The following is a 26866-nucleotide window of genomic DNA, read 5'->3' as shown; positions in this document are numbered from 1 at the left end:
TAACTGATACTGTGTGGCGGGGGGACAAGCCACTGGGATTGTATACAAGCCAGCCAGCCAGACCTATAGCCATAGTTCACGTTACATGGCTTTTCCCATATGCTTCCTGTTACCCCCTCCCCCTTCAGTGGCTCTGCCTCTTCCTCAACCCTCTTCAGTGCTATTAAGGTAATTAGATGTAAGAAAGTACTGTCAGCTGCTGCTGTATTCCCCACAATTCCTTGGGGGTCTATGCAAATGATGGACAGAGTGGGTGAGTTAGAGATCATAGCTTAAAATCTCAGCGTTGTCATAAATATCAGCTGTCTACCTGAGACAAAAAGAGAAGGATACCCCTGCTGTTCAGTTCATTGAAGTGATTCATTACACGGACAGACACCCTGTGTCTTGTTTCCAATACTGCTGTATACATTTCAAGTGTTGATCTGCCATATGCACCCACCACAATAGTCCGACAAATTCGGTTCCTGTTCAAGGAAGGTTTTTGTCATGCATAAACCTTGTGTAATTTGGCAGCACTGGAGTGTATCTCTCCCTACTGTGCGAGTACACTTTAAGCAAAATGGTTTAAGATAGGAAATACCCCAGCAACAATGTGCAGGGCTGCTTCATGAACCTTCTGTTTGGTTTTACCAGGCTCTCTGTCACTACCAACAGGGGAAGGAGCGGTTTCATTTCAAATGCAACAATACTGCTTTAACAGTCCCACCGACTGTATGAAAATGTAAATAAAATTAAATTCGCACTGAAGGGCACAAAGCTATCCAACCATGTACAGTAACAGTTTCCCTTCTCTCCTTTCCCAAAGATATGAGGATTTGGAGCTGAGACTGGTATTTTATGTTGGTTGGTTGGGTAGACTGGTAAAGATTTGCCTGCCAACTGAGTTTACATGTATGGACAAATGACTTCCTTTGGAACCACCAGACTGCCGCATTGAACCCCAACCTACCTCCCTGCCCCCTCTCTGAAGGCCCACAGCTGGGTCTCACTATGCTCACGCCACCTGCTGGTTAAGCCAAGGTCAAAGTATATTACACCAATTATGTGTCAGTATGATATCTACACAAAGCCTCCACTGCCTGGCTGTAACAGGACACACTAGAATCTGTCATTATAATCTAAATATTAATTTAACTTTGTTAAACATGCAGAATGTAAAATAACCTATTTGCTATGGTAGTTCAAAGACAGGCCCATTCTACATCTAAAGCTGTGTGTACGCCATGTTTCTTCTACATGGACGGTGGAACAGTTGTGTGCCATTGCAGATATATGTATTAGCTGTTACATTCAGTCAGATTTAAAGAATGAAGAATGAAGCACAACCTGAACAACCCAGAAAGAAATAAACATCTGAATCATTATCCTTCTAATATCTGTATATACATCAAAGCTGTATAAGTATAAAAAACTGCATGTCAAATTTTCACTTGTCAGTAGCAACAGGGGTGAGTGGTGGTTAGGTTAGAGACGTGAGCTTGTGACCGGGAGGTCATCGGTTCAATCCCCAGACCTATAGGATAAAATCTGGGTGGGGAAAGTGAAAGAGCAGTGGGAGGGCCTCGTTACCACCACTGAGGTGCCCTTGAGCAAGGCCCTTAACCTCCAATCGCTCCAGTGGAGCTGCTCATTGGCCAGCAGATCAGACTGTGGTTGTACTGGGCAGCTTCCAGGTATGAATGTGGAACTGTGTGAATGTGATCAGGGCGTTCCTGCAAAAGAGAGGCTGCCTCTCAGTGAACCTTCCCTGAATAAATAAAGGTAAAAAGTAAAAAAAAATTGGTTATATTTGTATATTGTTGGAGTTAAACTTTAAAGCCCCTATGTGTAAGATTTAAAAAATACTGACTTTGGGAACTGCTAGTGATAATATCAAAAAGGACACTGTGTCAGACAGCAATGTACTTTGATAACACCCCCTCTCTCAACGACAGACCCCACCTGGAAATACAGCATAAAGGGCTGTGTGACGGGGCGCATGGCTGCCGTCACGGTAGCCATGCGCTACCTATTTTATATCTCAAAGACTGAGTGAAGAGGTTGCCTGTATATGTTTGCTTGACGTGTCTATATGTTCGGTTATTTATACTGGTTTTATATCATCTGTCATTCATCAAATTCCCCACATTAATCCCGTAGTTTTGTGCACATATTTAACATCTAATACTGCGGTGATTTGCTATAGCTACAGTGCCTTGCGAAAGTATTCGGCCCCCTTGAACGTTTCGACCTTTTGCCACATTTCAGGCCTCAAACATAAAGATATAAAACTGTAATTTTTTGTGAAGAATCAACAACAAGTGGGACACAATCATGAAGTGGAACGAAATTTATTGGATATTTCAAACCTTTTAAACAAATAAAAAACTGAAATATTGGGCGTGCAAAATTATTCAGCCCCCTTAAGTTAATACTTTGTAGCGCCACCTTTTGCTGCGATTACAGCTGTAAGTCGCTTGGGGTATGTCTCTATCAGTTTTGCACATCGAGAGACTGACATTTTTGCCCATTCCTCCTTGCAAAACAGCTCGAGCTCAGTGAGGTTGGATGGAGAGCGTTTGTGAACAGCAGTTTTACGTTCTTTCCACAGATTCTCGATTGGATTCAGGTCTGGACTTTGACTTGGCCATTCTAACACCTGGATATGTTTATTTGTGAACCATTCCATTGTAGATTTTACTTTATGTTTTGGATCATTGTCTTGTTGGAAGACAAATCTCCGTCCCAGTCTCAGGTCTTTTGCAGACTCCATCAGGTTTTCTTCCAGAATGGTCCTGTATTTGGCTCCATCCATCTTCCCATCAATTTTAACCATCTTCCCTGTCCCTGCTGAAGAAAAGCAGGCCCAAACCATGATGCTGCCACCACCATGTTTGACAGTGGGGATGGTGTGTTCAGGGTGATGAGCTGTGTTGTTTTTACGCCAAACATAACGTTTTGCATTGTTGCCAAAAAGTTCGATTTTGGTTTCATCTGACCACAGCACCTTCTTCCACATGTTTGGTGTGTCTCCCAGGTGGCTTTTGGCAAACTTTAAACGACAATTTTTATGGATATCTTTAAGAAATGGCTTTCTTCTTGCCACTCTTCCATAAAGGCCAGATTTGTGCAGTATACGACTGATTGTTGTCCTATGGACAGAGTCTCCCAGCTCAGCTGTAGATCTCTGCAGTTCATCCAGAGTGATCATGGGCCTCTTGGCTGCATCTCTGATCAGTCTTCTCATTGTATGAGCTGAAAGTTTAGAGGGACGGCCGGGTCTTCGTAGATTTGTAGTGGTCTGATACCCCTTCCATTTCAATATTATCGCTCGCACAGTGCTCCTTGGGATGTTTTAAGCTTGGGAAATCTTTTTGTATCCAAACCGGGCTTTAAACTTCTCCACAACAGTATCTCGGACCTGCCTGGTGTGTTCCTTGTTCTTCATGATGCTGCTCTTTCCCCCTCCTTACACGCATTTCCTGAGACTATCACAGAGCAGGTGCATTTATACGGAGACTTGATTACACACAGCTGGATTCTATTTATCATCATTAGTCATTTAGGTCAACATTGGATCATTCAGAGATCCTCACTGAACTTCTGAGAGAGTTTGCTGCACTGAAAGTAAAGGGGCTGAATAATTTTGCACGCCCACTTTTTCAGTTTTTTATTTGTTAAAAAAGTTTGAAATAGCCAATGAATTTCGTTCCACTTCATAATTGGGACCCACTTGTTGTTGATTCTTCACAAAAAATTACAGTTTTATATCTTTATGTTTGAGGCCTGAAATGTGGCAAAAGGTCGAAACGTTCAAGGGGGCCGAATACTTTCGCAAGGCACTGTATATTCATCTATATATCATTGTGTATTGTTTAAAAACGTACAGATTGTCACAAACATCACCTGTTATAATAACCACGCAACACTTAAGTCTTTGTTAACTAATGTTCGTTTATTTAGTGTAAAAGTATACAAAGGGTAAAATGTTTTGGGCTTACCAGCATCTGCTCTTTGTTATAAGGGAAAGTTTGCCGCGATCCTTGAGTTTGAATGGGTCTGTGACTTCCGGGGTAACAGGAAGTTAACCGTCATTTTATGTATTATATTTTACAGCCAACAAGATGTCTTGTGTCTGTGCCTAATTGTAATGACAATTGTATAAATGATATGCTGTATCTGTCTAGATTTTTAGATATATTAATGTTGGCTGCATGGAGCCATTACGGTCTACTCACCTGAGCCACCCCTCCATTGTATTATGTTGGTATGTTCCAATTTGAGGGGCAAGCGTCAGGCTATATAGAGTGGCAGTAGTATTTGCTGGAGAGACAGAGCTGGAGTGTACCCTGAGAGAGTAGGACGTAAGTCTGTTAGATATCCTCAGTGGTGTGACTTGATTTAAGGTCGATTATTGAACAGTTGTTTATTTTATTGTCTGTTTGTTTTGACTCGCAAGTTCATTTTTACTTTATTTTCTTGAAAGTACTTTTTGTTGCTTTCCTTAATTTTGTTAATTTTTACGTTATCATTTTTGCCTACCTGGCCTTAGTTGGGAAAAAAATAATAAAAAGCCCATAATTTCAACATCATCTTTGACTCATCCTGAGTGTCAATACCTGCTCAAGACTACTCATCTACATCTACCCTCAACAGGCTGAAATAAAAAAACTGCAACAATTTTCACCAGAATTGTCTAATTTATCTTCAGACAAAACATGTTCCCTCTGTAATAAGTTTAAGGGTGCCGTCAATACATACATACATACATAACTAAAGATAGGGGCTTAAATAACCCAAATCTGGCCTTCTTACCTGACAGAGCTGATCATGGCTCCACAACCTTCCACTGCTCCCCGGGAGTCTGTGTGGTATCCGTTAGGGATGGCCCAGCGTCCGGGCTGGCTCAGCACAAACTCGGACCTGCTCCCCGGTATGGTGGTCCTCAGCGGGCTTCCTTCTACTCCAGCCACAGCTCCAGCTCCACGGAGAGCGCTCTCCCCGGCTTCTGGCCCAGCCTCAGCTCCTTCTTGCTCCTGCACCGTTTCCAGCTCCAGCTCCAGGGGTTCAGGGCCCTGTAACAGTGCCCTCTGTTGGATGAGCGGCGTCAGTGGCGCCTCGAAGCTGACGCAGCTGTCCGTCTCATCTGTGAGCGACAGCACGTCCAGAGAGTCCAGGCTGCTGTAGCAGGTCCCGCCCCTCAGCAGGGCAGACTCTACGATGCGCTCGAACGTGGAGCTGAAGCCGTCTTTGTTGTCAACCCTGCCCTTCTCCCTCTCCTCCTCCTCCTCCTCCTCATCATCATCTTCCTCCTCCTGAGCATCGACCTGCTCAACAATCTGCTCAAACGCTGAGCTGAAACTGTCCTGGTTTTCTCTCCCGTCTACCTCTTTCTGGACCTCTTCCTCCTCTTCCTCCACCTCTGTGTCAGCCTGTTCTACAGTCGACTCAAAGTTAGAGCTGAAAGTGTCCAAGTGTGTGGGAGTCCCCCCCTCGTCTCCTCCCTCGTCCTCCTCGCCCGCTTCATCCTCGTCTTCGTTCCCACCTATGCCATTTGCCATTCTGCTTCAACGTGGAGAAAGAAAAGGAAAGTGTGAAATTATCTTTAGCATATGACTAAAACATACGGCAGTTTCTTTGTTGAGATTGGCACACATCATTCATATTCATTGCTGAAATCATTCTTCATTCAGGAGAAGCACGCACAATCGGCAGATATTTCAGCTTGAATAGCCACACTGACAATTCAAGATGAAAAAGCCCTGTCCAATTTGCTACTTTGTGAATAGCTGGAAGCTCATCTCCCCTGGTCTGTCAAACCTCCACTATATCAACCCTTTTATTTGTGAGAATATTAATCTACTGTAGTGCTCTGTGCTTGCTGCTGATGGAGAGAAATACCTTGTTAAATTGGTTTCATCAAAGCTTGAAACAGCTTTATTTACATATATAATAGCTGTATTTTTGTATGTGTATGGCTGTGCATTTCATAAAACCACCAAATTGCCATTTGCCTATTTAATATTATGCATTTAATTTTATCTACATTCTTCTCACAAAGCTCACACTAATTAACAGCTATGTCTTTGCCACATTTTGAACTGTTCACAGACTGCCCTTCACTATCTTTGTAGGTTTAAAATTGGTTTACTGAGTCCTCCAGCTCTTTGAAAATCACACTATTTTACTTCCGTGTTTATTTTTTTTTCATCTGTTCATTTTGTAAAATGCAAATTAGGCTAATTATGTACCAGAGAGCAATACTGAGAAAACCATTTGCCATTTAAAAACTTCAGTTGGCCCAACCAAAAAGGTCTTAGGGCACTATAAATAGTAAGCATTAAGGAAGCTGTGTGTGTGTGTGTGTGTGTGTGTGTGTGTGTGTGTGTGTGTGTGTGTGTGTGTGTGTGTGTGTGTGTGTGTGTGTGTGTGTGTGTGTGCGTGTGTGTGTGTGTTCTTGTTTAACTATATTTGTGGGGTCCAAAAACCAGGAGTCCAGTATACATGTGGGGTCCCGACAGTTTTGTGGGGCCAAAATGCTGGACCCCAAAACTTTAAAGGGCTGTTTGAGGGTTAAGACCTGGTTTTAGAATTAGTTATAGAATAAGGTTATGGTTATGGTGAGGGTAAGAGGTTAAGGTTAGGCATTTAGTTGTGATGGTTAAGGTAAGGGGCTAGGGAATGCATTATGTCAATGATGGGTCCCCACAAAGTCCCACAAACCTGTGTGTGTGTGTGTGTGTGTGTGTGTGTGTGTGTGTGTGTGTGTGTGTGTGTGTGTGTGTGTGTGTGTGTGTGTGTGTGTGTGTGTGTGTGTGTGTGTGTGTGTGTTTTAACTCATGTGATAATTGTGCATGAATATACAGATTGTCATGCCAATACATAATAAAACAGAAAAGGGTGAAAGTTTAATTGTATATCATACTTTGACACCTAAAAGTCCAAAGATGTAGTCACAAGATTTCCCCAGCCCAAGCGATATAGAGTATATCTTGACAGAGCACAACAGTGAAGATGATAGTGAACTAACCGCCCAGCTTGTTGAGGGTGAGTTGCCTCCTCCTCTGTAGCCGGTTGCATCTCTTCATTTTCCTTCCCCTCCTCTTCTTCTTTCATCCCCTCCACCTCATGTGTTGCCTCGGCCCCCGTTGAGCTTACCTCCGCATTTATACATCCTTCCGCTCTCGTCCCTTCACTCTCTCCTTCCGCCCCTTCGTCTGTCTGTCGAACCTCATCACCAGTGCCATCCACCCTCTCCTCTTTTAACTCACCCTCTCCTCCCTCATCCTTTACTTCCTCTCTCCCCTCTCCATCCCTGTGTGTCTCCCCCTGTGCCTCCTCCTCTCCCTCTCTGATCTCTTCTTGTTGTTTCCCCTCCTCTAGCTCGTCCTTCGCCCCGGCGCCCAGCCTGTCCTGCTCTGCCTGGCTGTGTGTCTCCGTGGTGGCTGTATTGGGCTCCACTGGGCTCTCTGGTGGGGTGGGAGAGGGCAGAGCCTGCCCCTCCTGGGTCATGGTGCTCTTCACTGAAGGGGGGCGGCTGTCTACTCCAGCCAGAGATGAGGACCAGAGCTTCAGATCAGCAACCAGGGAGGACCCTCTGCAGAGAAAAGAAACAGAGAGACAGAAGAGAGGGAGTGAAAATCAGCATGAAATGAAGACAAGGTACCAAGTGAAAATGAGGAGGAGAAGCAGTGTTATAACTATAATAACTATGGCAGATACTGATAGTCATTTGATTATTTCTAGTCTTAGGCCACGTCCACACGTACCAAAATGATCCCCCGTCTTCCCTAGCATCGTTCCAAGAATATTAGCGTCCAAACGGATCCATTTGTATATGACTCAACACGCTACTTCATATTCCAGGCCTATAGGTGCCGCTGTTTCTGCTACAGAAATTCACCAAAAACGGAGAAGAAGAGGCGGAGCATGCGCCTAAAGCTTGCGCGCTGTATACAAACAGACAGTAGAAGAAGAAACCAAACACAAGAAGAAGGCTTTTTTGCTCAGCGTGGTGGCACAGGAGCAGAATATTTTGCCCTAGTAACCCTAATAGAGAGCTGAAGTCCCGCCCCTTCCGGTGGACCTCATGGGACCTTAACTCGGAAAAAATATGAACAGTAGTGAACAGGGAGAGGCAAATTATTTTTTTATCCCGTTTGAATTGAGCCATGGATTACAAATATGATGTTCGTCAATTTAAAAGATAATTTTTCAAGAAAGTCTCAGTTAGCTGTAGGTTTGTCGTATGACCACTTAGTTTAGTGTGAAACCGCTCAGTGAACTACATCTCCCGTCTCACACAATCTACCTCACCTAGCTTGATGCTGAACTTGCTCGCTAGCTAGCTAGCTTAGCTCTGTTCCACAACACATGTAACGTTATCTTAACTGCTGGGTTTTACCCAGTCAAGTGTTTTCAGCAGATAAGCAAAAGAACGAGCGAGATCCTCCGCTCATTAGAGTAACGTTACATCCCCGGTACCATACACAGAGACATCGTAGCTTCAGCGAGACGTCATCCATGAATGGGTAGTCTTTCTAATTATGTATTTACACAGTCTTATATTTCAATAGTTTAACAATAAACAGACTTTCTTCGGTTGAAAAATAATGTTTTAAATTAACGAACATCATATTTGTAATCCATGGCTCAATTCAAACGGGATCAAAAAATAATTATTATCTCTCCATTGACTCTCGTTCATATTTTTTTCCGAATGAAGGTCCCATGGACCGGAAGTCGAAGGGCGGGACTTTGGCTCTCTATAGGCTCAATATCTTCTCCAGCAGGAACACAAGCATGTAGTCGGCCATTGTTGTTGTTATGAGATGTCGTCGTGGGATAAGATGTCGAAGGCTAGAGGTCGAGGGGTGTGGCGATGACATCATAGATACGCAAGTACGTGGCTTCGCCGTCCAAACGAAGCCACAAGGTAGGGATGGGCGATATAGACGATATGCAATATAAACGATACAAAATTGGCCTACGATAGAGATTTGAATTATATTGCACTATCGCGATAAATCATGTTGATGACGCAATCTACCCGCGAAGTTTAGAGACGTAGACGCGTGCGCGCGCGCTCTCAAATGCGTTACATTAGGCTGCAGGTAAGAAACTTTGTTTGAAATATGTTTTTATTTAAAGTATCTGTGCATCTTTGCCTAATACTGAAAGTATTTCCAGTACAGTGTCTGTTCCTTGACTAAACAGACACCAGTTTTTCCTGTTCTCTGCATCTTGGGTGGCATTTAAGAACCAAGGACTTAAACTAACTAAGTGTAGTGCCTTTTAGAATGGTTTGCACTAAAGAGAAGACACCCAATACTTTAAGCTTTTTCTTTGTCAAAGTCTCTGCAACTAGTGTACTTGAATTTTATTTATCTGCAACATTATGTTGTATAATTACAGTTTTGAACAATAAATGTTCTCAAAACTACATACTATGTTTCTTTCCCTTTTAAAAAAAAAAAAATAAATACATTTAGCAGTTTGGTTTTCCTTAGGGTCTATGTAACCTGGTTTGAAATGGTTCTATTATAATTTATATATCGCAATATATATCGTTATCGCAAGAGGCTGCAATGTATATCACAATATGGATTTTAGGCCATATCGCCCATCCCTACCACAAGGGCGGCGTTTTCGAATTTTTTCACCCTGGGACCAGGTTTCAAAAAAGTGCGTCTTCAGGCAGTTTCCGTGTGGATGGCCCCTCAATTACAATTCTCAGAGATCATGAGAGAACAGTTGTGTATATGTGTGTTGCAGTGTGTGTGTGCGTGTGTGTGTGTGTGTGTGTGTGTGTGTGTGTGTGTGTGTGTGTGTGTGTGTGTGTGTGTGTGTGTGTGTGTAAAGAGAGAGAGCGAGAGATGCATATGTTAGGAACACTGTCTTCTGCACCAGATGATGCCAAAACAGCTCTAAAAAAAAAAAAAAAAGGGCAGGAAAAGGTAGATAGAGTAGAAAGCAGAGGAATACAGACAGCCAGCCAGGGAGGCAGGCACAGAGAGATTTGTTTAATACAGCTCAACTGAATCCTGTCAGAATGATCCTGCCAGCTCATCCTCTCTCTGTCTCTCTGAGATTTCACAGTTGAATAACTAACTACCCTGTTTTCATCCCTGCTGTGAGTGTCTGTGCTTTGTGTAAATGCATGATAGTAACCTGAGATTTAAACATCTATTCTAATAGTCTACTGTTACTCTCACTTGCACTGTGGTCTGAGCAGCTGAGACCCCTGTTAGCAGGTCTTCCTCTATCCTTACACAGGCTCACGGGTAAATGGTAATGAGCAGCTCTTAATTACTGCAGAGAGCTTGTAATGTTTAAATTAAGGCAGGCTGATATATTATTCTTTTTTATGGAAAATTGGATTTCTTTATGTATAAAAAATGAATGAAATTAATCCTTTTTTTTAGATACAATCTGATGAATTGTGTGAAGAATGCAATCAGTGCTGAAACGATGAGCTGATCAATCGACAAAGAAAATTGATCACCCCAACAATTTTGATAAATGGATGAATTGAAAGTATCATTGAATGTGTCATTGAATCACACAATCTTCAATGTCAAGAATGAGCTCTCAATCTCATCTTTTAAAGTCAACGTGGATGAAAAGTCCGTACACTGCTCAGAACTGAGCAAACTTATCTGCAGAGGAGGCATGTGTGATGTGATTGAAAGCTCCAGAACAGCTATTAATCTAATTATTTTTAATACTGATTCTGAGACAGACAGTCCTTAGCCACTTTAGATCTCTGCTCTGCTGAATCATCTGTAGCAGGGGACTGACAGCACAACCGCAGTAACATTTTTTACTGGCATTTGAAGCTGCTCTGATGGCATGCAGATGCAGGTGAGGACCTGGTTAGGCTGAAATGATCACACTGAACCCTGCCAACAAAACTCTGTGGATTCTCAGAGGAAATTTCTAGCATTTCTGCTTAATTTTGATCAAACGGTGTAGGAAAAACGGGCTCATGATAGAGAGGAAAGATTTGTGGCAGGCTAGGATGTGAGCCAAATTTGTTTCTATGATGTTGCAAGTGCTTTGGCTTAGCCCCTGAGCACGAGGACACCACAGGCCCACTAAATGTTTCATCACAGCTGCAAAAAGCACAGGGCAAATTATGCAGAACTAAGAAAGTCGAGCAAATTGCTCCCTTATTTCAAGCATTTCTCCTAATTACAATAGACCTTTCCTTTTTTTAGGACTAAATGTCGTCACCCAAATGCAATGGTAGTATTCAGCTCTCAGTCTCAATTCTAGTGGCAAATGTTATTGTTGGAGCACGCAGAGCCACGATGAAGCCAAGAAACACCTTGGCTTTTCGCAATCATCCTCCTCGTCACATTACAGTTTGAATAAGTAAAAAGTCTCTGAGTCTCTGACTCTGAGTATTAGCAGAGTCTAAGCAGTGTAAAAATACAGTATAGCAGCAGCAAAAAAAAAAAAACGAGCACACTGGGTTTCAGCTAGCGTCTTCTAATCTTTTTCACTCTGACTGATTTTGAAACTGTGATGATGTCAAAGGACACTGACTGATCCCTCAACAATTTTTCTGTGCATACGCAATCAGTGGCCGACCTACTCATTCTTCCTTTTTTTTATTGAGCGAAAGAGCATGGGAATCTTTTGCATTATTTATTAGTGACCAGGCAGTTTGCCTCAGTGTATTCCATCTTGAGACGCATCAATCACATGACACTTATGACACACTAAGAAAGGTATGTCTCAAAAACATAAAATAAATCTGAAAGGTTTTCATGACTTAATCGTTCATGGATCAGTATGTGCCTTCCTCCTTTACCAATCAGTGATCAGTATGAACTCAAATTATCCTCGACGCACGCACTGAACATTTGGAAATTTCCAGTCTATGAGAGCTCATATCCACACACATGAAGTTGGCATAAGCAAAGAAGAATAATTTGCATCCATTCATGCGATTACACAAAGCATGTATTAACACACAGTCAAATACACACACACACACACACACACACACACACACACACACACACACACACACACACACACACACACACACACACACACACACACACACACACACACACACACACACACACACACACACACACACACACACACACACACACACACACAAAACAGTGACACATCTCCATAAATGGTAACAGTGAACAGTTATGAAACCAGACACGGAAAGTGGGAACTCTCGCTTTCTCGCTCTCTCGCTGTCTCCAGTGTCCTGTTTTTCTCCCACTCTTTCTTCTCCATCTGTTCTACATTATGTTTTCTGCTATCTCACAGTCTACCTCCGCTCTATTTCCTCTGTCTCAGTCTCTCATTTTGCAGTAATTGAGGTAAATGGGTCTTAGAAAAAGAAGACAGTGGAAGGGAGCAGCACTATGAATACCGCTGCTGAGGAGGAAGAGAAGATGTGCTCAGATACCCTGCATAGATGGATGAAGAAAAAAACAAACAGCCAATGATAGAGAAACGGTGTGTTTTGGCCATTCCAATTCCTAAAATGCATCTCGAGGAGCGAGCAGGCTCGCCGGAGGAGCTATAATCGAGGATGCAACGGTGTATCCTCTGCGGAAGTTTTTCACCCGTGGCATGTAAAAAAAGAGGCGTGACAGAGTGTCCAGAAATGTCCATGCGGGTCTCTAAATCAGAGAAACTAATTCATTTAGGTGGATGGTGGATGGAGGATTATAAACCTACACTCCGATTTGTATGTAGAGCCGATTCACGCACCACTAATAGATAGTGTTTGTGTGTACATGTAAAGATCTTTTCATACAACCATTTGTAGTGCTTTACATAATAAAATAAAGCCTATAAAGGCTATAGCTTACTACTGTGTGTGTGTGTGTGTGTGTGTGTGTGCGCGTGCGCGCGTGTTAAAAACAAAATACACCTGTACATTCTTGTCACATGATGCCAGGTTGTGAATTGAATTCAGAGTAAATGGAGAAGTTGTCTAGAACACTGTTCTGCTCACCTGACAGAGATCATAAAATACAGTGTATGACAAATCAATGGACAGCTGATGCAGTTGTGCTGAATGTCATATTTAAGTGACGTCGCTTTAAATGACGGCTCCGAGCATGGATGTCTCATTTTGTTAAATGCCTCGACTCCTCCACTCCAATCTCCTGTGGGCGGGTCTAAGACACGAGGAGAAAAAGGCAAGGAGAGGAATAACTGGGAATTGGGAAAAACCGTGTGTGTGTGTGTGTGTGTGTGTGTGTGTGTGTGTGTGTGTGTGTGTGTGTCAGTCAGTCAGTCAGTCAGTCAGTCAGTCTTTGTATCTCTATGTATACAATGGCTATCAGGAGAGACTTATTGCATTCCACTTTTGTCAGCAGAATAAAGGAGCTCTTAAACCTTATCAATTTCCTTTTAATTACGATCAGACCATCTGCCAATCACGTGAAGAACACACAAACACACATCTGACCACGTGCCCATCCAGACATATGAACTACCAATCCAGTGAGGATGATGTTGTAAAAAAGGCAGAGTCGCCATTAAACAGCTCTTCTCTATCTCGTGAGCCTTTTATCTCTCTGCCAGTCTTTCTGTCTCACTCAGACATATGCACACACTTTCAAACACACAAACACACACACACACACATATAGACACACACCATGGTGTAATTTATTGATCTCTGAGACACAGAGCCGCAGTCCACTGGGACTCTCCAGCGATAAGCATGACTGGTCTGTATAGACACAAAGATGCCAAAGACACACTACTGATGATCAGACTGGAGGCTTAAAAAATAAGCAAACACTTTTCCGGAGTGAGCAGGTCTAACTGTAGTAGGAAGCCTACCCAGCTGCTGCATTGCATCTTAAAGTTCAATATGATTCAACTTAAAATTGAAGAGTTGATTTGGAAAAATAGATACACGCCATACTCAAAATAAATAATTCAATAGTTTGATTGACATTCTATCTAAAAAAAACAACACCAGTTTGATATTCCCTGGTTTGCATACAACAAAAATACATACATTAGGGAAAAAAAATAAAACAAAGCTCCTCCAGTGACACAGAAGACATTATACAACATGCCAAGTAGTGCTCTCCATTAGTCACATGACTTTTATACTGTATGTAAAATATGTTCTCCTTCAAGCATTAAATGCAGAAAAATATAATAACTGGATACTTTTGTGCCCTTAAGCAGGGCACTTAACGACCATGGCCAGATGTTATTGGCAGTGACTGGATGTAACATGGGGCAGGAGAGGATTACCCAAGATTCCATGAGAGTTTATGAATGACAGAGCTACACAATAGCGAGGAAAATCATGTTGCAGGTTTTCTGACACAATATATGACTTGCAATATGAAGAGCTTAAATTACAGCCTCAACATTAGATTATAGCAACTTGTGTTCTGCAATCTATCTATCTATCTATCTATCTATCTATCTATCTATCTATCTATCTATCTATCTATCTATGTTGTACCTAATAACATACAGATCTCTTTATATACATTAGACTGGTAGGTTACAACTCGACATTTCGCTGTTCTCCGCTGAGATGGACGGCATAGCGCTGCATAAATTAGCCAGTGGCTAGTGGAAATTTAGCTAGTGGCTTAATCGCTACAAAACACAATGGGAAATTTCAGCCTGTATGCATGTTTTTTGAGATTTTTTTTTTTTTCATTGTTTCATTTTCTGAGGATTCTGTTATTACAGTATTGTAGGTGGGGGAAGAAAATTAATATTCAAATCCCAAAGTTGAAAATCAAAAACGAATGCCCAACGAATGAATATCAGAAACAGTCAAATATTGGGGTCCAGCTAGGGCTGTGCAATTCAAGGTGCAATGATGAATCGATTAATCGATTAGTTGTCAACTATTAAATTAATCGCCAACTATTTTGACAGTCGATTAATCAGTTTGAGTCATTTTTTTTATATATAAAAAAAAAAAAAGATTTCTCTGATTCCAGCTTCTTAAATGTGAATATGTTCTAGTTTCTTCTCTCCTCTGTGACAGTAAACTGAATATCTTTTGAGCTGTGGACAAAACAAGACATCTGAGGACGTCATCTTAGGCTTTGGGAAACAATGATCCACATTTTTCACCATGTTTTGACATTTTTATAGATCAAACAACTAATCGATTAATCCAGGAAATAATCAACCGATTAATCGACTATGAAAATAATCGTTAGTTGCAGCTAGAGCTGGGCGATATGGAGAAAATCAAATATCACGATATTTTTGACCAAATACATCGATGTTGATATTGTGGCGATATTGTAGTGTTGACTATTGGTGCTTTCATAAATACTTACACAATGAGAGTTTTGATAAATAATCACCAATAATGTGGATACCATGGCAAATTATAAAACAGTAAGTAAGTAAAATGACATCACTTCACTGTAATGCAGCCTTTAAAACCAGGAAAAGACAACACGTGTCCTATCACGATACTACGATATCCAAAATGTAAGACGATATCTGGCCTCATATATCGATGTTGATATAATATCGATATATTGCCAAGCCCTAGTTGCAGCCATATGTGCAATTTAATCGTTATTATGATTTCGGCTCCCAATGATCACAAAAACTGAATAATCTAGAAAAACAATTATTTAGCTCATTAGGTTTTGCAAGGAAACTCTTATTTTCTCGTGTTCTGAATGAAAAAAATAAAGTTTAAATAGGAAATGTATTAAGGCAAATTTCACAGTTGTATGTGTTTTTTAATGGTTGATTTATTTAACTTTTCCACTGTATTTTAAGTTCAGTAATTGCAACATCTTTCCAGAAGTCAACAAGTAATCGTGTTAAATTATCGTGAATTCAATATTGACTGAAATAATCGTGATTATATTTTTTTCCATAATCGAGCAGCCCTAGGTCCAGCCATCCATCCATCCATCTATAGCTGTGTTTTGCTGATGAATTATAATATACAGTATATACACTACCGGTCAAAAGTTTGGGGTCACTTAGAAATTTCCATTCCACTCCATTCTAGACAGAATACCAGCTGAGATCAGTTGCATTGTTTTTTTAACAAGGGCAGCAGTTTTCAGATTCCATTATGTGCTTACATAATTGCAAAAGGGTTCTCCAATGTTTTCTCAGTCAGCCTTTTAAAATGATATCAGATTAGTAAACAGAATGTGCCTTTGGAACATTGGATGAATGGTTGCTGATAATGGGCAATGTAGATATTGCATTATAGATCAGCCACCCACTCAGATCAGCTGGTATTCTGTCTATAATGGAGTGGAATGAAAATGTCTAAGTGACCCTAAACCTTTGACCGGTAGTGTATATATAATATAATTATTTTTTAAACACTACTCTGCCTGCAGACACTCGTGCTGGGCATCACCGCGCCACGTTTACAGAGTTTAAGTGGTGGAACAGGCAGCCATTTGACCACTTAGAACTTGTCTGACCTCATTACGTTTGTAGTGCTGCCGGCATGCATACTAAACAAAAATAAAACATTTGTGCAGTTCTTTTATTTCAGCTGTGTGCCGCCGTGTGGGTTTCTTACTGCAAGCACCAGCACAGTATTGACAAGAGGTGTGAAGGGCACAGTGTTGGTGCTTCACTGCAGTCACAGAAAAAGAGTTGGTTATCTCATCTTCTAAAATGATGTCAATGAATAAGTAGCCCACGCAGATAGAAAACCACTATTAAATGTTACATATTTTATGTATATTTTTGCACGCTTAGCTTTTAATTCGAAAATTAACAGCCGAGAAACACAGGAGAATTCAGAGAGAGAAAACAAACAAATAGCTTTCAAACGCACCCACCAAGACAACCCTCTTAATAATTCTATAAAGAGCTAATTGGTAATCAAAATTCATTCATGAAGCCATCAGCTGAATACTGATGGATGCTAATCAGATCTGAATACTAAGGACTTCCCTCCCCCTCTCTTCATCTGTCTAACACTGCAGTCTCATACTATAAATGACCCACTGACCCTGTTCATAATATACAGGCTGGGTGCAGCATTGGCACTACTGCTGCAACAAAAACACACACACACACACACACACACACACACACACACACACACACACACACACACACACACACACACAGTGCAGAGATAGAGTCACCTTTCAAAAATGCTGTTGTGTTACAAGCACAGATGCTGTTGTGTTACAAGCACAGATGCAGACAGAGAGGAAGAAAAATCATTTCCTGGCCATTAGCCTGGGACAGGAAGACAGGAAAACATGGAGTTGGAAGTAGTCCCGGGTGTTGTCCTAGCCTGCCTGCCTGCCTACAAGTCACACCAATATGACCACAAGGCCTCCAACTAGCCACACCAGCCTACTGGAGCGTAGCAGTCAGCCAGCCTCTCAAATCACCACAATATATGTCACTTCTATGCTGTCAAGGTCAACCGTCTACTCGCATTTTGTCACTCTAAACGCTTACATCTAAATACACGCTCACAGTACATGTGGTGATTTATCTTGTTTTCCATTTCGACATGCAAATTCACTCTTTATTTCACACATATACACACACCCACACACACACACACACACACACACACACACACACACACACACACACACACACACGAAAAAACTGCATGTTCTCTTTCTCATTTTGAAATGTCAGTCTTAGTGTAATACATTGTAGTATGATTAATGTGTTGCAAATAATTGCAATCCAAAAAATTGGCTACTTTAAAAAAACAAAATGGTTTGAAAGATTTTTTTTCTTAAAGCGTTTTGGTACTGTTGTTTCGGATCAACCATAGTGTCAATAAAGTAATTACAGGGAATGAACAAAGAGAAGGACAATAAGAGAGGGGGTCTGGAGAAGAGGAGGAGGAAGAGGCAACCAGTTTGGTCGGGAGCTGCTGCTGCTGCCGCTGGTGCGTCTGGATGTCTGACACCTTGAGTTCAAGATGATTACACTGAAGAGAGCTGCACTTTTTGCCTGGGAGAGCCCACAGTTGTATTGGGGGGGGGGATGAATTACAGTGGATCTAGACCAGACATGTAAATGTCTATAATTAAGATAACAGTGACTTTGCTTTGGGGATAAGAAATAATATGCTATCAAACACCTGTTTTAAAGAAGCCACCCACATCATGTAGAGGCAAAGATAAGTCTAGCACAGAAGCTCTGTCCTACACGGCCGAAAATCATTATATTTCTATAATATTCTAGACAGAATTAGAATTAGACTTATCTTCTATAGATCTTATGGTTCTTTATGATGTTTTTATCTCATCTGTTATATGAAAAAAATATATAAAATTCATATGGGGGCTTACAATTACCTTTAAAATGTGCATAGAATTACAGGATACCATTTGAAATGTATAATGAGGTTACAATGTGCCTGGTTTCTATTTCCAAAGTGTCTACCAATACACTTAAAAAGACATAAACAAACTGCAGATAGACAAGGCTTATTGTCTCTCCCCTATCGCTTTCCCTGCGCTGCATGCATGCGTGTGTGTGTGTGTGTGTGTGTGTGTGTGTGTGTGTGTGTGTGTGTGTGTGTGTCTGTGTGTGTGTGTGTGTGTGTGTGTGTGTGTGTGTGTGTGTGTGAAGAGAGGGAGAGAGAGAGAGCACAGCGCGAGACAGCCATGTTCTCCCAGCCTCCTCGAGCCAGTAACCATGACAACAGGATGGCTAGGAGACACGGTTCAAGCTCAATTGAGGCCGGTGTCTTTCTTTTCCTCCAAAATAGACCTTGGTCGCGTTTCAAGATCGACTTGTCCTCCTTAAAGCGGAAAGGAAAAGCTTTTCTTTTTCTCTTCTCGGGGGGACAGACAGAGACAGAGAGAGAGAGAGAGAGAGAGAGAGAGAGAAAACACACACACACACACACCTCCATAAAATCCCACGGCCCGCACGGTGCACATATCTTTCAGCCTCTATTAGCTCCACAAACAGTGCCGTCCTAAAGCCTGAGTAGGCTGCAGGCTTCAGTGTGTGCATTTTTGGTCACACAAAAAATAAAAATAAAAACAGGACGTGAAAGCTCAACGCAGACTCCGTGAGAAATGCTCGTCTCGCTCATACACTAAAATACATGATATCTAAGCATGGGCTACGTTATAAGTGCCGGTCAAACAGAGATATATATATATTTTTTTTTTTTTTTTTTTGCGCTAACACAGCCCTACTAGCTTAAAAATGATAACACTTTAAACATGTCCTTTAGCGTGGTGTCGTGTCTTCACTCACCGGTAAAATGCGTCCAGTCAGAGGCTGAGAAGGAGAGTTTTGCGGCGGTCCTCTCTCTCCCTCCGTCTCTCTACATCCACGCCGGGGAATAACACTGACAGCCGGGCTCTTTTTTTTCTCCCTCTCCACGCTGAACGTCCTTCCCAGCTTGCCCCCCCCCCCCTCTCACCGGTATGCGCGTGCGAAAACGTTGTTCACGGCCGCTGCCGATCGAAGCTCGTGGCGCTGTCTCGCGCCTCCGCGCAGGCTGGTATAGTATAGGGGGCTCTCGGGAGGTCCAAGCAGGCGGAGAGCGATTACTGAGCGGACTGATGAATGGGTTGGTGAACGGAGGCGTCCTCCTCGTCTCCTCCTCCTCTCCGCGGAGCCTCTGTGGGTTTGAATGGCAGCTGAGAAAGTGTAATTCCGCTCCTCGGACTTCTCGGGAGCACCATCACTCTCCCGTGGTTACGCGCCGGTGTGAACGGGACGTGTCTCCAGGGCCTGTTGATATCAGACACTGTAGCCTGCAGTGAAGATTAGCACCGACAGTTTTGTTGACACAAGTCCTTCTCGACTCTGACCCGACTCTGATAGGACTGCCCCAGACCAACAATGTATTGAAATCCCATTAAAATGGGTTAAGCTTTAACTTTAGAGCAGGGATCTTCAACGTTTTTTAAGCAAAGGACCCCTGAACTGAAAGAGAGACGGAGCAGGGACCCCCCCTTCTACATATATTGTATAAAATTAGGCTAAACTGGGCTTACAATAACATACAGCCTAAAGCCTTTATACATACATTTTTAGTGCATAATACTAAGCTATTAAAAAATGATTGTTGGCATGATTTCATAAATCACGTTTTAATATTAAACATGTGGCAAAGTGAATCCTTAAGATGAACTGTATTTGTGGATGGCTACCTTAGTGACTATACCTTACCTAGGCCAGTAAGCCTATCATCAATGTTTTTCTCACAAATAGGAAGTTTTATATTTGCTAATAATATGTTGGACTCATGTTAAGCCATTTTAATTTTTTTTTTAAACTTTAAAAAAAATACAGGGGTCCCCCCCTCCAGTAACTCTGGGGACCCCCTAGGGGTCTCGGACCCCCTGACCCAGAGTCAAAAGTGGTTCCCAGACTGAGGTCCAGGGATGCCCAAAGACTTTGAGTTCCAGGATGTCCTCAGAAGAATGGGTTATATGACTTGGCTTTTATTTTTTTTCTCCACCACCAGGCATTAGCATTGAGAACACATGTTATTGGGGGGGGGGAAGTTTGGGAATTGACCAGAAAAAACAGATCACGCTGATGATTTACAGACAGTCAAAAAGTCCTATCCAAGGTCCAAAGTCCTGCAGCTGTCATATCCAGGATGTAGCATTGGTCATGCTGTAGTTTGCTTTAGATAGGAATTTAATGTCTGCAAGGGAAAAAACACGACCCATGAAACAGTCAATAGCATGCTTTTATAGATTGTTAGATATGCTACTCAATAAAAGAATTTATTAAAAAGATAATGATGTCCAAACAAATGAGGTAAATTCAAAGTAAGTGAATGCAGTAAATTATAGTGAATGAGTGCTGTATGACTGCTGGCTGTCTCTATGTTAGTCTTATGTCACCTGCCTAGGGACTGCAGATGAAAAGTTATTTTGACTAATTCTGGCATATTTACATGGTGTTTTTTTATACAACAATGTTCATAAATATGCATAGTCCCTATCAGATAAATCAATAAAACATCACTGCAACTGAGACTATAGTGCTCAAATTGTGTAATTTAATCCCCAAAAATGATGGAGAACTCAGATTTACTTGGCATGATACAGTGTCCATAAAATCTGTTTCTGTTACATTTTAGTATGTTGTATTATTGTAACAGCAATATGGCCCTGACCTTTAACCTGCTGGTTATTGTTAGCCTGTGATGTTAGTTTTCTAGGATTATGGTTTATTTTACTGCAATTACCGTTAGCCAGGATAGCATTAGCAATTTTCCAACAATGTCACTATTTTAGAAAACAAAGTCTCCATCCATTCAGTATTTATACCAACGGCGCGGGGGTCGTGCAATAGCTTGAACCTATTCCAGCATGCTCTGGGAGGGTAGTGGGGTACACCCCCCATGTCTAACACAGACATAGCTTTAACAGAACAAACATTTCTCTTGGTCAAATTGTTGACAGCAATCGGAAATGCTATGACAGTCTGGCTGACCGCAGAAGACAACGTATTACTTGTGGTATCTACAGTACTTTTCGCTGATCGGTCAGTTCCTCTTTTCTAAAGGTGAAAATACTTCTTCCTTTGTGGCGGGACCATTGGTGAAATGTAACTAAGTACATTTACTCAAGTACTGTACTTAAGTACAAATTTGAGGTACTTGTGCTTTCCTTGAGTCTTCATGCCACTTTCTACTTTTACTCCGCTACATTTCAGAGAGAAATATTGTACTTTTTACTCCACTACATTCTTCTGACAGCTTTAGTTACTAATTACTTTACAAATTTACACACAAAACACATGTAGTTTAATAAGATGTTTTATTATAAATTAAACTACCCAACAATATAAAGGCCTACAAGTACAGTTGAAAGATTAGCCGATTGAACCATAGACTGTTAATATTAATGGACAGAGCATGTGTGATGTCACCCGTTGGTTTGTGGAGATCTGCTATCCGTCGTCCAGTTTGCCGTTACTGGCGCAGCCATCCTGGTTGCGGATGTGACGATTTTAGACGAGAGGGAGGAGCTGCTTACACTCTACGTTATGTTACACACTTTCACTGGCAATCACATCATAGCCACGCCCTAAAACACCCCCTGCTTTATCGCTGATATTAAAATCAACGAGACCATTATTAAAAAAATTAACATCATTCTGTGTTGCAGAAGACTTAAAGTGGCCCTATTATGCTCATTTTCAGGTTCATAATTGTAATTTGAGATTGTATCAGAATAGGTTTACATGAGCTAGCTAGCTGTTTCTCCAACTTCGGCCTGCACAAGGCAGGATTAGCCGGGAGACTTCTTCTAAACGAGGGCGCACTTCCAAGTTTGTGTGGAATACCTGCAGAACAGGGACATGGAAGTAGTTCTTTACAATTTATTTTGTAGATTAGGGTGAATTTGTGTGTTGTAGCAGTGTTTTGCCATTGAGAATGAGCTAGCATGCTAACGGTTAGCCCCCTAGGCCCCTTGTTTCAGCTAGTGACGTAGAAAGCCGTGCAGATTTTGACCAGCTCACCAGGAGACTGAAGGCAGGACACATTCAGAAACCGTATCTCATTCAGAACACCATGGATGGGTTTTTTCAAAGTTTGTATGCGTGTGGAAGCACCAGAGACACAAAATAACACCCCAAATCCCAGAAAAAGTGTTTTTTTTCAGAATATGGGCACTTTAAAACTAGCGATTGAGACCATAAACTCATTATGAGGTAATAAATCAAGTGAGAAGTGGGTCACTTTCTCATAGACTTCTACAGAAACCCACCTCCTTTTGCAACCGCACGTGTCGCCCCCTGCAGGAATTCAGATAGAATGCAGCTTTAAGGCACTTCCGCATTTGCAGCACTTTGCTGAACCGGATGCCTTGTCCATTAATATTAACAGTCTATGGACTGAACACAGGACGGTTTGTTTCCTGTTTCTAAAATGTGAGGATTTTTCTGCATTGAGTACTTATACTTTTAATACTTTAAGTACATTTTCCTGATGATACTTACATACTTTTACTTAAGTAACCTTTTCAATGCAGGACTTTTACATAACAGAGTATTTTTACAGTGTGGTATTAGTACTTTTAGTTAAGTAAAGGACCTGAATACTTCTTCCACTACTGGGCGGGACTATAATTACAGCCTATCCAAAGGAGAAATACCACTAATTAAACCACTTTAAAGAAGACAATCTTAAGTTATGTGGGCTGGAGAACAAAGATGGCAAAGAAGGGCTTTTACTTTTTGCTGCCATTTTCTGAAAAAACTTAAAGATTTTATGAATGGAGTGTAAATTCTGTTTTTGAGTCTATATTTATATACATACTTTGTCAAGCTGGGGAATGGATTGGGAGTCAGATTTTCTCCCACCAAGTAGTAGGTAGACAGAAAGACAGTGATAAACGGCATGGTTTGAAATATCTGTGATTGTGCTGTCAAATAGTAGATGAGGTCCGCTCTGAGCCTGTGATCATGCCACCATGAGGTTCTGTTAGATGGCACAAGATCTAACACAAAATGTTAAGTCATAATGGACAAGCGGTTCATGTTATCTGCCAACATCCAATTAAAAAGGCAAGAAACTGTGTGTGTGTGTGTGTGTGTGTGTGTGTGTGTGTGTGTGTGTGTGTGTGTGTGTGTGTGTGTGTGTGTGTGTGTGTGTGTGTGTGTGTGTCTAGTTGTAGTTTATCCGATCTACTTCACGGTTGTATTGCTGGGTACCCAATGAACTTGGAATTTCAAATTTGGGGCAGTTTGGATTGCGTTCAATATTAATAAACTGTGAATAAAACCACACAATAAAAAGGTTCAGAAAAAAAAAGCGGCCGCTGTATACAGATACAAAGTCACACCTTTTCCAGTAGTCCACAGTGGAACCTTATTTTGGAAAAATATGTACGGTAGTCAATGGCGAGAGACAAATAATTATTTGATCCCGTTTGAATTGAACCATTAATTACACATATGATGTTCGTCAATCCAACAGATAATTTGGCAAGTCAAGAAAGTTTCAGTTTGTCATAAAACTGTTAAGGTATAAGACTGTGAAAATATATAATGCTCACCCCAAAGTTGCATGCATACATACATACATACATAACATACATACAACATAACCAGTAACCTTTTTCTGTCAGTTAAATGTAGTAGTACAGTGTTTTCCTCTAATGTAGAAGTATGAAGTAGTATACGGTAGAGTTGCATATTAAGTGCTTTGAGCTTTGAGGGCCTTCTGTGAGTTATTTCAGGGTACAATAGTTCTGGGGAAAGCTGCAAACAGCAACACCGGAGGCCAAGCTATCAGCCAGTTTCCAACAGGCACATTTTGAACGGGCACTGCACTAGTATGCTAGAAATTAGCCTGTGTTCACTCTGCCCTTGACAGAGGACATTTTTTCCACTGTACCTGCAAAATGCCCACAACCCATTTGTCACGCCCTTTCAACAAGCTCTCGTTCATCTATCACGTGTAAAACCAGTACAGAAATCAAGCCAAGAGACATTGCAAACCATTCGTATTGTCTTTCAAACATTACAGTACAGTGCTTTGAGAGTACCCTCTTACTGGTGCACCTCGGGGTCATAAACAAAAGCACAGCAGCACTATACAATCACACATATGGCTACGCATTGTCTGCTGCCAACATTTTACGATGTTTTCTTCAGGGATCTTGGATACGGCCCTTATAATGCAGAGCCGTGCCAAGCTTTAATGTAACGTCTGCATGGATTGAGATCTTTAGCCTCCAATCCAGTGATCTCCAGTGATCAATAGCACATTAGAAGGAGACCGAAGAAGAAGGGGAGTGGCTGAAAAGAGGTATTAAGAGAAGAGGAGAGAAAATGGAAATCAAGAAGAAGCGAGAAGGAGATGCAGAAAGCAAGAGTGAGGATGTGGACAAAAACAAAAGAGCTGGGTTTGTGTTTGAAGACAAGGGGAGGAGAAGGTTAGATGGGCGAGGCCCAAAGTGAGGCAGGTGGGGGGGGGGGGGACACAGGGTTGAAGATGACAAAGAGTTCAGAGGATACACAGATGACCGGAGAGAGAGAGAGAGACAGAGTGGTGGAAACAGTTTGGGGGAAACCCAGTGCAGACGCAACGTCAATCCTAATGACTAATTCATTAACCTGCCTGGCTCCCTTCCCCCTCTGTAGACAGACACAGACACACACACACAGACTAACACACAGACAGACACACACAGACACAGACACACACACACCCCCTGTTCTGTCCCTCCTCCGTGTCACAGGAGAGGCGGAGGGATGGATGGATGCAGAAATGAAGAGGTGGGTCTGCAGCTAAGTGACATCTGCAGGGCCGTGGCGGCTGCAACGTGTTGGGGACACTGGAAGTCCCTGATGTGACAATGGGAGGGAGGTGAGGGGAGGGAAGGGAAGGGGGAGGTAACTGGTGAGGAGAAAAGCTAACAGCTTGCGTTTTGGTTTGTAGGGGTGGGTGGTCTCCTGTGATGGTGCACATAAGTGTGTTAATGTGCGCGGCTGCGGTGTCAGAGTGTGTGTGTGTGTGTGTGTGCGTGTGTGTTCTAATGTGCAATCACAAGATATGCTGGCATGAAGACTGTGTGTGCATGTGTGTTAGCATATTAAATGAAAGCAGGTAGTGTGGAAGATAAATCAATATGCTGATGTTGGTGTGCTCAAATAATAGCGTTGGGAGTATAATCAAAGCAAGGGGGAGGTGCTCGACTGATGGTGTGTGTCTTTAGCCTCTGCTGCAAGACTCTTACCTCTTTGTGTTTGTGTGTGTGAGTGTGTGTGTGTGTGTGTGTGTGTGTGTGGGCGACAGAAATGCACACATAGATGTTAGCAGCCACACACACCAAGACCTCCTGCAGAATTCCTCTGCACATGCTCACACAGACAACTCAATTTGAAGATAGAGATACAAATGTGCACACACAAGCACACAATCACGCACCCAAGTGTGCAGACATACACGCACACACACACACTCCGAGAGAGGGATGAAGTGCTGCTGACTGAGGTGGAATTAAACACAGAAATCCTCCAAACGAGCATCGATCCACAGAGTTTACAGCGTTGGCTCCGTCTGCCACGGCAGGCCAAACAGCAGGACTCTGTCTGAGACAGCGAACAAAAAAAAAACAAAAAAAAACCCAAAAAAAAAAAAAAAAAAAAAACAAAAAAACACCCACACCAAACAACAAACACAAAACAAAAACACACACACAAAAAAAAAAAAAAAAAAAAAAAAAAACACACAAAAACAAATGTGTGTACGCATGGAGTGGGTTTTTGATTTTGATCAGAGGACGTCACAGCTGAATGTGCTTCAGAGTGTAAAAAGCATGTGTGCATCTCTGATATTTGATATGGAGTGCGTGTGTACGTGTGTGTGTTGCTTCAGAGTCTTTACAAGCTGCTTTTACTAAAAACAAATCAAACCTCCCATGACAAAATTCAAGGAGTGGTTTTCTGAATGTTATGCATGTTAAGAGATGTTTACCAGTGCAATATCTAAAGAAAGTAAACAGGAGCCCCAGAAAACAGCTTTTTAGCTAATACTATGTATTAGGAGCAATATTTAGCAGAGATATTTAGAGGGAATGGAGAAGGTGTTGGACTTATATTTGCCAGGTGACAAGAAACACAACTCCAGAGTAATGCTCTGTAACTGCTGGATGTGTAAACGGACAACTGTTTAACACGATTGCCATATCAACTTTACAAGGTACGTCATCTTGGGAAAACAGTCATGACCAGTCGAACAACGAACGCCGTGCTTGAGCTACTGGTTATATGGCGTTTGTCGTTCGACTGGTCGTTACTGTTTTCCCAAGATGGCGCCTGCCTGTCTTTATAAACTATATTTTTAATAAACCGTCTGTACACTTACAAAGTTCTCAATGCTTCGGTTTACATGTAGGGACCCTCATTATGCTACCGTGGAAGTGTGGTGCTATTT

The 26866-nt window shown here is 41.8% G+C and overlaps 1 protein-coding gene across 5 annotated transcripts in view; it reads right to left on the bottom strand.

Annotated features, from left to right (window-relative positions):
• Positions 1-26866, bottom strand: part of psd2 (pleckstrin and Sec7 domain containing 2) — a 55596-nt gene that overhangs the window by 25999 nt on the left and 2731 nt on the right. The window contains exons 1-3 of one of the 5 annotated variants that reach the window (XM_039813690.1): positions 19207-19879; positions 7013-7579; positions 4798-5547 (exon numbers count right to left, since the gene is read on the bottom strand). In XM_039813690.1, the coding sequence (XP_039669624.1) occupies positions 4798-5547; positions 7013-7494 (1232 nt within the window). In that variant the 5' untranslated portion in view covers positions 7495-7579; positions 19207-19879. Of the gene's footprint in view, positions 1-4797; positions 5548-7012; positions 7580-19206; positions 19880-26866 lie in introns of those variants that run through there. The other 4 variants (XM_039813695.1, XM_039813691.1, XM_039813692.1 and 1 more) reach the window with 4 other exon arrangements.

The sequence above is a fragment of the Perca fluviatilis genome, chromosome 10 (genome assembly GCF_010015445.1).
Source record: "Perca fluviatilis chromosome 10, GENO_Pfluv_1.0, whole genome shotgun sequence".
Classification (NCBI taxonomy): Eukaryota; Metazoa; Chordata; class Actinopteri; order Perciformes; family Percidae; genus Perca; species Perca fluviatilis.
This window is presented reverse-complemented; position numbering and strand designations above follow the sequence as displayed.